Source organism: Idiotropiscis lumnitzeri, chromosome 10 (genome assembly GCF_059441095.1).
Source record: "Idiotropiscis lumnitzeri isolate Australia: NSW breed Sydney's pygmy pipehorse chromosome 10, RoL_Ilum_1.0, whole genome shotgun sequence".
Taxonomy (NCBI): Eukaryota; Metazoa; Chordata; class Actinopteri; order Syngnathiformes; family Syngnathidae; genus Idiotropiscis; species Idiotropiscis lumnitzeri.
In genome coordinates, this window is record NC_142400.1 from 11,275,939 (window position 1) to 11,288,003 (window position 12,065).

Genomic DNA, 12,065 nt, shown 5'->3' on the forward strand with positions numbered 1-12,065 from the left:
CATATCTATAAAAACAACAACAACAAAAACTGCTTTTCACTTAGCTTGGTCCGTTCTCATATTTTGAATGAGTTTTGCCTGTTCTTTCATTACACCATGACTGTGGATGGTATGACAAACAATGACTTCTCAGCCATGTTATTTAGTAAAGTAATGGACGTGTTGACAAAATAGGATCAAGACTTCATGATGGCTGTCTACCTGTGACGAGTAAGACATTTTGCACATGGTGATTCATTTAGGTAACAATCGACATTGTTAGTGTTTGAATGCCTGCTCTTCGTTTTTTTTTCCCCTCATAACTTCTTCTGGCCCCGTTCATGTAATTTCATGTTACTGGACTATATCTAACAATACCAAAATATAATTTACAATGAGTGGTGATTCATGATGCGCAGTAGGCGAGGCAATGTAGCTTTATTTATATTTTCATAGACGAGGTAACTCAGCGTGCTTCACGCAAACAAAGCCGCAACACCTGAAAGCATTTACTAACAATAATTAACCACGTTCACGTTCAAAGCAGAGACAACAAATGCAGCTTAGCAAAATTACCAAAACAATGTATAATGACATTTAAAACATAAGCGGAAAACGCAATTATTTAAACCCAAAAAGAAAAAGCATCAAAGGTAAGGAAAAATGTTTTACTTCATTACCGTCTAAACGTACTGTACCGTACGTGTTACCTCCAATACTGCTGCCCATTGGAAACCAATTGTTCCGAGAATGAATGAATCCCGCAAGTATATATATATATATATATATATATATATATATATGTTTTTTTTTATTTATTTAATGATAGTTTAACCGCCATTAAGGAGTTGAGAATAAATTGTTGCACATGCGCATTTTATCTAATGATATACAGTCACTTCAAGTTAGGGACCTTCGAGTTCTCAGGTGAAATTTCGGGGAGAAACTTAAATGCACCATAATCTTTATTGTTGAACTTCTACTTAATTTCACTTGTGAAGTTTTGAACGCATGTCCAAAGTGTACCTTCTGCCTTCTGTAGGAAGACCATTTAATTCTGACTATCATTTATGGCAGCATATTTTATTTGTAGTCATTAAAAATCATTTTTGGCCCAATTAAGTGGCACTGGAGAATTTCCAGTGACACCCAAGAGTCGCCCACGATACTGTGTTCCGCAGCACAATCGTTGGTCTCGTGGACTGTTTCTGATGTGCGGAATAATTTTGAGGTAGCTACTGTAGTTCTCTTTCGAATTTGAATACTCACGCTCTCCTTCATTTGACGCGAAGGCAGCTACAGTAAGTTATGTAACTTAAAGCCTCATCTGGAGACGATATCTCCTGAGAACTTCCTGCTGAGTCATTGCATGAGAAGGAATCATCAAGATCATCACACAAAATAACAGGATGTGGCCATACCGCCCACAGGTTGGTGAATCTTTTTTTTCTGGCAACGCAGATTATTGCTATTTGCATGCTGTCCTGGTGTTTCCAGTAGTTGAATATGTTATAGTTAACACACACACCGGTCGGGGGCTGACATTTTTTATGAATAAGGCCGGAACAGTACAGAGATCGCGGTCAGTTGGTGGGGGACTGATTAGCAAAAAAGGGTCAAATGCCCAGCTGTGGTAGTCACTTATGAGCCTAATTTTCCTCTTACATTAACAATTAGCCAAAAACATTTTGAGCTTAAAGATTTGATTTTTAAAACGTACAGATGGTCCAGGCCAACATTGATCAAGTCCTCCAAATTGGCAGGTAATGCAAGAAGAAGGAAAGAGCATTGTTCCATGATATGGATGAGTCCTATTAGAAGATGTCAGTGTTGAGTGACGTGGGACGTGTACAGGTAGGTGCTGCTGATGCTCCAGTCTGGGGGAAAGTCGTGCACCGGGTGGCTCTTGACGTGCCTCTGCATAGCCACCAGACTGTTGCAGAACTCCAAGCACAGGGTGCACCGGTAAGGGGACGCCCCGCCGTGAGTCCGCAGATGCTTGATTATGGCCGAGAAGTCCCGGGAGCGCTGACCACACAGACGACACTCAAAGGGTTTCTCACCTTTGGCATGAGAGGAGCCCATAATCAAACCACAATGATGTGATAATTTTATTCATCCATTTATCTATTTTGATACCACACTGCCGCCGATCTGAGCTGACTTCTGGGCAAAATACAACTGGTTGCCATCCAATAGAACAATTTTAATTCCTTTCTATGCTGTATAAGGCGTACATTACATCTGACCGTGAACCGCAGTCTCAATCAATGTTCATCGCTTTCTGTCCTTTTCACATTGACGTGTATTATTCAGTGATTCATAATTATTTTACCTGTGTGTATTCGGTGATGCGTGTCTAGTTGATGTTTGAGACTAAACTTCTTAGGACAGTGTTGGCAATGGTAGGGTCGGTTTCCTCTCAAATCTTGTCCATTGGATTGGGATTCACAGTCGGTCACAAATTGCCGACAACGTGCGCTGGCCTCGCCTATTCAACAGCAAGAGGCAAAAAACATAGACCCATCATGGTTTCATTTAAACGTAGTAGTTGCATTCATACATGTAAATGTCACTGTGAAAAAAATAATCCAATCTGTCTTGTAGTGCATTGTAAAATAATAATGCCATAGTTGAATCCGCTTTGTGAAGTTTTGAGTCAGCATCATGTAATTGTGTTGTGTTGAATTTCCTGCCATTGTTTGTGTGTTGGACTGATGGAGAGGAAACAATATGGTTAAAGTACCGACGTATTATTTTCGCTATTCATCGGCCGGTCCGGTCTCCATTGTACGGTTTTAAGTTTTCATATCACCATTCAACTGAATGGCAGACACAGCATGGTTGCGCTTGAGTCGTGATTAGGCTTAGTAATTTTTTTTTCAAACTGTGTATGCGATTTGATTTTCTTTATGCAGAATTTGAAGCATTTGCTGGTATAAATATATGACTGGATTTAGAGAGTTGGAATTCGACCAATTTGATTGATTAGGTTGAGTTTCAAAATAACATTTCATTATTAAGGATTCTTGCTTCCTTTAATGTACTAATTGCAAGGTAAAGTATGCTTAAAATTCTCATTGCACCACTTGACTTCACCAGTGGTTCAAAAGAATGATTTTTTTGCCACATAATGAGGATACTGTCATCTATAGAAATTAGAAATTAGAAATCCCTTTATTGTCATTGTACTCAAGTGTGCAACGAGATTAGAGGCTAGCTAGCTAGAGAGATAGCTAAAATCGGGCTCGTTGATAGGCAGTTGTTGCGTCGTAGCATATTGGTGTTGTCTGTCCGTCTTCTGTAGATATTTGTGTCTTCACACAGTATTGCAGGAAGACATTTTTGAAGTTATCTCTTGTGAGACAAGCGCATGATGTTCCATTTAGCAGAGATGTGAGATAAAAGTTAGTTTAAGCATGCGTGAACTTACACAGAAGCTAGTAAGTATACAATCCAGCCATGTCAACTCTAGTTATAATAGAACATGTTGTGTGCGTGATTGTGTGATGTTGTTTCTGTGCACCCACCGCACTTGTGTGCAGGACATACTGTACTGCAGAATAGCTGTATCTAGTAAACCACACGCTGCACCATGCTCGCTAAACCACAACTCTCTTCGTTACTTTCCACTGCGTTGCTCAATGTTGGGGGTCATGATAAGTGTTGCTTTTTTTTTTTTTTTTTTTTTTAAGTGTTGCATTATCTTTCGCATCGACTTGACGACACTCTGCACCAACACCACTGAGGCAAGCTGCTGGGTATTGTACATTACGGCAAGTACATGGTGTGTATTGCGTGTTATGGCATCCGACGGTTACCTGATGGTGTGGAGGCTGGATCACGACGCAGACACGAGTTGGAGTGCTTGCAGTCTTTTATCATGTTGGCTTTGTGCACGACTGGGCAACTATGGAGAAAATTACATATTTACTTAGTTTATGTTTGAAAAATAATTCTACAGTCAGCTTTTATCGCCCACTATCAGACATTGAACCAATCACCATTACTGTGTAAAATGGGCCCAGCATATATAACTGAGAGGCAGTGAATCTGTAAAAAGAAAATATTTAGAAATAAGGAATTGCTACTCATAATTAAATATAATTATTTCTAACACTACTATTATTATGACTACCACTACCACCACAACTTTTATTACTTCTATGGCAAGCCTTTTGACTCCATATTCTACAATTTTCTACTAGCAGGATATGCAAACAAATAGGACACTAGTAGAACAACTACAGTGGCTATAAAAAGTCTACACACCCCTGTTCAAATGCTAGGGTTTCTATACGTATAAAATCCATGATAAAATAAAAACGCAACCTATAACCAGCTGTGCAACTAAATTGAAAACAAAAGGAAAACTTTTCGAGAAGTGAAGTGAATGTTAACAATTGAGAAAGCGTGGTTGCTCAAGTACGCACATGCTCTTAAAACTGTGGATGTGGCTGAGTTCAGAATTACCCAATCACATTCAAACTCATGTTAAATAGGTGTCAAGTATCAACACACCTGTCATGGTTTAAATTTCCTGTTTAACCTCAAATAAAGGTCAGCTGTTTTAGTAGGATTTTCTTGGCATTTTTTCAAACAACTTTGATTAGAAGCCTAAATGCTTTGCGCTAACACATGCTATATTCAGAACGGTTCATAATTCCCTTCAATTTGAGCTGAATACAAATAGCCCCAATACATGTTGCCACCAAGTGTTATTTTCATGATGAACCGTGTTCTTTTATGTGCAGGTCATAGGTCATATTTAGGGTGGAAACATTTTGTAAATGATTTGTCCCATATTTTTCTATGACAAAAAAAATGAACAAGGGTGTGTACCTTTTTTATATCCACTGTATATGTTATTAATGAGGTAAAACTGTCTTCTATTTAGTGTCATGACATTAAATTCTACCAGTTCACATCTAGTGCTTCACTAACTAGTAGCAAGTTTTGTCACTACTAACATGTAGTTGTTCTACTCATCTGCCCAGAAATGTTCTAATGGGAAAAAAAATCACTAGTATAACATAGTTGTTCAACCAGTGCGCTAAAATATCTTAGTACTTGTGAATTAGGTTGTACAGGTGTACCTAAAAAAGTGCCCCTTGAGTGTATGATTTGCTCTAATCTCAAACACAAGATACTGTGAAGCCGTTCTGACTTGAAGGTGTTTCAGTGTCATGTTGCATCGAAGTGGGAGGAAGAGGATCATTGACTGATACACAGTAATAGTTGTTGTTTTTTTTCCCACAAAGTTCAAAAACAGTTTCACTAAGTGTAGAAATTGCCGCTTTTTGCCACGTAACAGGGTTTCGGCGGGTGGAAAATTTTGATTTGTGCAAAGGAGGGGAAAATGGAGGGGTCTCCCCTATAAACACAATTAGGTTATACAGTACGGCGCGATATCATGTGCACATTGATTCAAAACAATTAAGAGTTTTCAACAGCTTTAGAGACATGGTAAACAAAAGAAAATCAACGTTATTGATTTTTCCACGTCTGACTTTTTGTTTTGTCCTTTTTCACTCTAAATGCCAGCACACGTCGATGAGTCAGATACTGTAAAGCTCTGAAAGGAAAAATTAAGTTAATTACGGGAAATAATCTAATGCTAGCACAACTGGAGGGGGAAAAAAAGACTGCTGATTAATAACAGGCAAAAAGACAATGAAGAGACCGACTAACATTTAACGGACTGGTGGCGTGTCCGAGTCTGTCGAAAAATATTTCACAACAACATAAAAATAGTTCATTTCTTTAAGACAACTAGGATGTGTTTTTATAAAGCTCATTCTTTAAATGTTTAAAATATATGTTTAAAATTTAAAATATACACATTATATAACAATCATAATTATAACATATTGGTAATAATAATAGACATTAAATATTATTATAATATTAACATGTCTAATTCTATACACATGCACACACACCCCCACACACACACACACACACATATTGCATATATATATACGTATATATATATATATATATATATGTGTATGTATGTATGTGTATATAATATATATGTGTATATATATATATATATAATTGGATGATACATAATTTTATATGTACTCCTCCTCTTACTACTAACAGTATTGTAACGCTGACGTACCTGATCTCACTGGTTTTGTCTGCCTTCCGTCTTGCCTTTGTTCGTGTCAGCTGCGAGCCCGTTTTGGTGTTACCACCCATCTCAGTGGTGGCAGAGTAAAGCTGTTGTCCATAATGTGGATGCGAGCCCTCTACTACTGAGCAGTGAGTGGGGGCCTGGAGATGGAGTCTTTGCAGAGGGAAGTTGTGGGGTGTGGCAAAGGTGATGGCATGTGCTGCAGGGGACTGAGCTGCTATTAAGGTGGAGTAGTTCTCGGCTACATGTCTCAGGCCGCTTACAGAGTTCCACATGTGGTTTGGGATGGTCCAAGGAGTGGAGGACAAGTTGGAGACTGAGCTGGTGATGACACTATGTCTACTGAAAGTCGTCAATCTGGACTTTTTTCTTGACTCTTCTGCAGTTGTCTTCTCCGTGATATTGTTTTGGATCATAAGAGTCTCTTGGAGTTTCTGCTCAGCATTGCTCCTTTTCGTATTGAGCGCCTCTTCCTCATCACTCTCACTCGTTCCTTCGTGTCTTTGACCCACCTGTCTTGTCCCGAGTATATCCAAGTGGCGTTGGCACTGCTCCTCCAGAGGGTGCATTTCCAGAAACTGAGCGGCTACGAGAAGTTGGTGCAGGTCGTCTTCCGACACTTCCACACTCTGCATGTAGGCAAAGTCCAGGACCTGCTGGAAGGTTCTTGGTGAGATATCATCCAGTGTACAGTGGACCCCTTGGTCTGTCTCCGCTTGGGCCAGTTTCTGTTCGAGTGGTCTGCTAGCACAGGCCAACACCAGCCGATGAACCAGAAATGTCTGGTTATTTACCGAGATGAGGGCATCACACATTGAACCTGAGCGGCGTAAAGTGTTGGCCCAATGCAGGAAATGGAAGTATTGAGTGTTGTGGAGTCGAATCATTGCTGAAGTCACTTGTAATATTCTGAAAAGAGGAGAAAAAAAATTGCGGTGAGATTGATCTTTTAGCTGTTTATTTGGTTGCTACTTCTTGCAGTACCAAAATACAATTTACACTCAGTCAAATTAAGATGTTGTAAAAATAAAAAACAAAACGACAATATTGGTAAAGCACATGTTTGGGGGATGTTGTAATGCTAATGATACATTCAAGTCTTATATTGAGTATGCATTTTTCTCACAAAAAATTTTCAGATAATTACCTGTGAAACTACAGTACGTTATCTCTCTGTTTGCTATAATTAGATTGGTCAGCAGGCAATTTTAATCAGATTAGTTTGCCTTGTGTCCGTAAACATTTTTTTGACACTGATAAAAAAAAAAGTCTTTAGTTTTTTCAAACACATCAGATTTTTGACATATTTTCCCTTTTCTGTTTTTAAAGTTGACTTGTAAAACTTTAACCCTTAATTCAGAAATATTACGAACTATATACTGTATTATTATTATTATTATTATTAAAACCTGATATGCTAGAAAAACTGATTTGGAATCAGTTAAAAAAAATCGTATAGAAAAATTCACTTGCAGATCTTAATTAAAACATTTTGTAAGAATTTGTTGAACAGTGTAATTGATCTTTTTTCATTTCAACACCAGTAAAATAAATAAATAAAGAAATAAAAATAATAAAATTAATGAAAATCATGCAATCCAAACAATTTGAGAGGCGTTTTCTTCACGATAAAAAAGAAGTATTACAACAGGCTTAATGTGTGCACTTGTCTCACTGGTAGCCATATCTGATTGTCGGCAACTGGGCTTGCGCCTTCTGTGTCACATGCAGGCTGCAAAGCCACAAAAGTACTTACAATGTTTGAATCTGTGAGTAAACACTCTACACACAACTAACATTGTAACATCTAGAGGGCACATGTATACAATTCAAGTTAGAACTGGACATGGTGATAATTTAGTGTTGATGCATTTAAATAAAAAGCTGTATAATGTGTTGCTGTGAGCCAAACAAACTTTTACAATGACGCAAGGCGTGATGAGCCACACTTTCTACAGTCATCCCCCTTTCACAGATGCAAAAGTAAATGTGTAACAAAATGACATTTAACAGCCTCCTTTCTAGCATTTTTTGAGAACGGCAGTTTTTAAAATTTTCTCCTTCAGTTTAACTGTCCTAGTGGGCATCTGATGTCAATTCAACATCAATATGGCATCAATGGAATTATTCTGATGTCATAATGATGTTGAATGTACATCATAAACCCACTGGTGTCTGATCAGTCAGCATTTTTTGTGAGATTACACAAAACCATTATCGGGGTCGGTGCACAGTTCTAGAATGCCGTTTGTCATGTTTGACTTTTAAACCTGCACCATGTTCCCATGTGCATGAGAAAAATGTATTTTTCTAAAATAATTTTAAAATTCATATCTTAATAACAGGATGAATGACTGCTGGCAAAGCGTCTACTACGTTAATATATATCATGATTACCGTATATACACCATAAAATTCCAATTATGTGCCCAGTAAATTCATATTTATTTTATGTTTTGTGCGTTCAATAATTTTATAGCTTGCTCATCATGATTTGTTACTCCATAACGTTTGGAACTTCATTTTCTGTCAAATTTTTTGCACTACACTGTAATTTTTCTAATATTGTTTACACGCACACGACCGTACTAAAATGTATGTTTTGCTCGACATTTTTTTTGTTTCCCACGTAAATGCACCATTGTAGATATGCAGTATACTACCATCTCAAAGTTTTAATAGGAAAGCATTGTTTATTTTATGTATTTATTTATTTTCACCAAATGAAAAATGTTAAACTTTCTTTCTACCTTTTATGTTATCATTTCTTTTCTTTCATAAATAATTTCTAAGTGTCCCCAACTGTTGAAATGATATACTGTGCCTATTCATATACACGTTAAAAAACATTATAAAAATAAATAAAGCGACAAGTGCAGAATGTGCTTCTTCAATTTTACTTTGATAGGTACATTTTTGAGAAAAAAACATTTTAAATACTCTAAACTACTGACAACATACATTAACTGCCAAAGCCAAATAGAAATATTATTCTAGAGATTTCCGTATACAATGTATACATAGTTATAAACTGTACATCGACTAATTTACAATAGAAGCCTTTCTTATCTGCAACAGACAATCGATCATACTGAAGAACAACAGCTTTGTGGAAAATATTCCATGACCACACGTTATTTTTTTTTTTTCCAACTTTCAAAGCTTTACATGCAGTCACTACTCTAGGGACATGAAAAACTATTACAGTGCGGGTTTTCAATTACTACTTTGTTGTTGGGGTCAAGATCAAATCAATGTAAGCATTAGCACCCGATTCAAATTTCTTCCCCTCTAGTAGAAATGTAGGTTGTATCATTCTGCCGCAGGAAATAACCTACAACCACAACTGTACATTCTTTTAGTGATCCTGTTGACATTACTCTCTAGATGACACTTGCTATATTTAAAGAGTTCATTTTTGTTCTACAAAGTGTGCCATGCTCTGCTGGCACTGTGTTAGATTTACCCTCACCTCACCACTGCGTAGTCTAATGAAATAAAAAAAAGATGATGCTCACTTTTGATCAACTACCAGAGAGATATGTTTTTGCCGTATATTAATTATGATGATTGCAATTTGCAACGTATCATACTGAGCTGTTCCTAATATTTTGCTCTCTGTAATAGACAATCTCCTGCGTGTGATTCATTTTACGCTGCAGCTGTACCTAATGCTGTGACCTGTTAAAGCATCCGTCTGTTCACTGGACATGAACATGGATTTTAGCTTGCATGCTTACGAAAAAGAGGACCAAGAGATCATCTGCCGATATTCCAACCATTTTTTTTTTAAAGGTGATGAGCACTAATCAGACTGGTGTGTTCAAAATGCGTGTACTTACAGAAAGGTTGCTGAGACACTTACTTGGTCTAATGTGCGTATTCTCCCAGGTGAATGATGGGCTGTCTTACATCATGGCAATGATGAGTTATCATCGGGGATGTACATTTAGTGAGGGTAGTTTCCTCTCTTGCTTGTAGTCCCTCCCCTTCATCTTTCTCTCATTGATACATTTATTGCTACTTTAGTCTTTCTGTGAACTGAAGGCAATTAAAAATACAAAACGCTTGACATTTTTGTCAGTTGTACCTGATAGTAGTAAAAGAGGTGTGTACCTCTGTTTTGATTTTTAAAAACCACTGCGCCCGATGAAAAACAACCAATCTGGGAAAGAAGGTGTGAAGGTATTTTTATTTCAACCCATGTGAACTGGGTTGTAAAGGAATCAAACCTCCGAAGTGGGGTACACAAATACAGATAATCAGGCCAAATTTCAGCAACCCCGCTCACTTGTGATCAAAGTCATCAAAGCATTTGCATAAAAGTAAAGGCCGCCTATAAAATAAACACCTGGTACTTTCAGCAGTTGAGTGAAAAAAATGTTCCTGGTCACCTCCAACTTTTGACTAACGTAACAAATGAGTTTATTTTCGGGACTTAAAGTTATAATTCTAAGTACAAAACAAGCAGACCATTTCAAGCTCAATTGATGGTCACTACGTGAACATTTTCTATTCTTTGAAACCAAATCACTTGAAAGATGTTCATCTATGACAGGAAACATGCATACATGGGGTTGAGGGTATATGGTACGCGCTGGAGGCTAGATACGTGTCAAGCAAAGTTTTAAAATAGCAGTGGCTGCATAGTAGTTTCCAGATGTTGCGGCACAATGTGTTCTTGATGTATTTTCCCTTTGAACCTCGATAGTTGAACGCAATATATTTCAGCATTTATCTTAAAAGCTGCATGGGGCCATGAATTAATCAATAAGTGTCTTTCTTTTCAACATCAAATATTACTGTACAAAATAATTGGCTCTACAAGTTCTACTATAATGACCAACATAAAATACAGTAAAGTAGTAGGCCCAAATATTCATAAAAAAACAAGGTTTTATTCTTAAAAATTATATTTCATATTATTGTATCATTGTGCACAGTTTAATATGGTGCTTAAATTTGGAAAAATAAAAAATTGTTTAATAAAATGTATTGCACATAAAAGTTACATCATGACTGTACATAAATAAATATTTCTAAACAAAGAGCAATAAAAGACTGAACATGTTATTCTCAAATGTTAAATACAACTGAATTGTAATTGACAAATGTATTTACTGATTAGGATTTTCAGAAAAAGAAATCACATCCCTCCAAAATTCTGCACAGTTTGAACATTTAATTCTGGAATGCGCGCATACCATGACCGTGAGCCCATGTGCCGCTAGTGGTACTCGAACCACACTTTGAGAAACACTGTCATAGATCATCCAACAGACTGATGCTAATTTCTCTATTTTGATTAGTAACTAAATCAAACTGTACCTGGTTAAAGGCAAAACAAAACAAGTTGCATGATTATTATGCAAATGCGTATCTACATTAAATCCCCAAACTTAAAACAATATATTTTGATTTCATTTTATACACCCTTAATAATAGTTTGTCAGTAAAACAATAAGACCGTATTCCAAAAAATGAATGAAGACCCTTTAAATGTGAGAATTTTTCAGTCGTTTTTTTCCCTAATAACCTCATAGTATTTTTGTGATCTTTCTCTGTCTCTGTTAAATATTCATGTTATAATGCCACGAAGTACAAATTGGTCCAATTCTTTTCCTTATGTTACATGCTAGCATGTTACACTAGAAACAATCCATTCCGTTCGGTCATCAATTTCTGTAAAGCAAGATGTCAATGCGGCGATTTATGTGCGTGACATTTCCGATCTCATGTCACAAATTAGCGGACAGCCTGATCTCATTTTTTTTTTTGGCATTTACATGATTTAGGATGTTAAATGTCAATGGCAAACATTTCTACTGTCAGAGCAGCTTCACTTCTCTGGTAGAAAAGTCACCACCGTTTCAGTTGAGTAATATGCCCGGAATGTCTGCTGTGAACCATTTACTGGCGATCATACATTTTCCTTTGGTGGAAG

At 37.0% G+C, this 12,065-nt stretch overlaps 1 protein-coding gene and 1 long non-coding RNA gene across 2 annotated transcripts; one reads left to right on the forward strand and one right to left on the reverse strand.

Moving 5' to 3' along the window:
• The first annotated feature begins 560 nt into the window (after window positions 1-560).
• Window positions 561-2,490, forward strand: LOC148329182 (uncharacterized). Its single transcript, XR_015845639.1, has 4 exons — window positions 561-632; window positions 1,272-1,409; window positions 1,743-1,833; window positions 1,905-2,490. It is a non-coding gene; the product is annotated as an uncharacterized LOC148329182 (long non-coding RNA).
• On the reverse strand, window positions 803-10,010 carry zbtb32 (zinc finger and BTB domain containing 32). The gene is made up of 5 exons (XM_088307300.1): window positions 9,987-10,010; window positions 6,107-7,030; window positions 3,801-3,889; window positions 2,315-2,470; window positions 803-2,042 (listed from the first exon to the last, which is right to left on the reverse strand). Exons 2-5 carry the CDS (start codon window positions 7,006-7,008, stop codon window positions 1,804-1,806), a joined length of 1,386 nt encoding a protein of 461 aa, XP_088163426.1. The 5' UTR covers window positions 7,009-7,030; window positions 9,987-10,010; the 3' UTR covers window positions 803-1,803.
• Window positions 10,011-12,065: the final 2,055 nt, after the last annotated feature.

Coding starts and splice junctions, on each gene's coding strand:
- zbtb32 (XM_088307300.1), bottom strand. CDS start 7,008: ATGATTCGACTCCACAACACTCAATACTTCCATTTCCTGCATTGGGCC. Junction 3,890..6,106: donor GACAAAACCAGTGAGATCAG/GTACGTCAGCGT, acceptor TTTTCTCCATAG/TTGCCCAGTCGTGCACAAAG. Junction 2,471..3,800: donor TCCAGCCTCCACACCATCAG/GTAACCGTCGGA, acceptor GCTGTTGAATAG/GCGAGGCCAGCGCACGTTGT.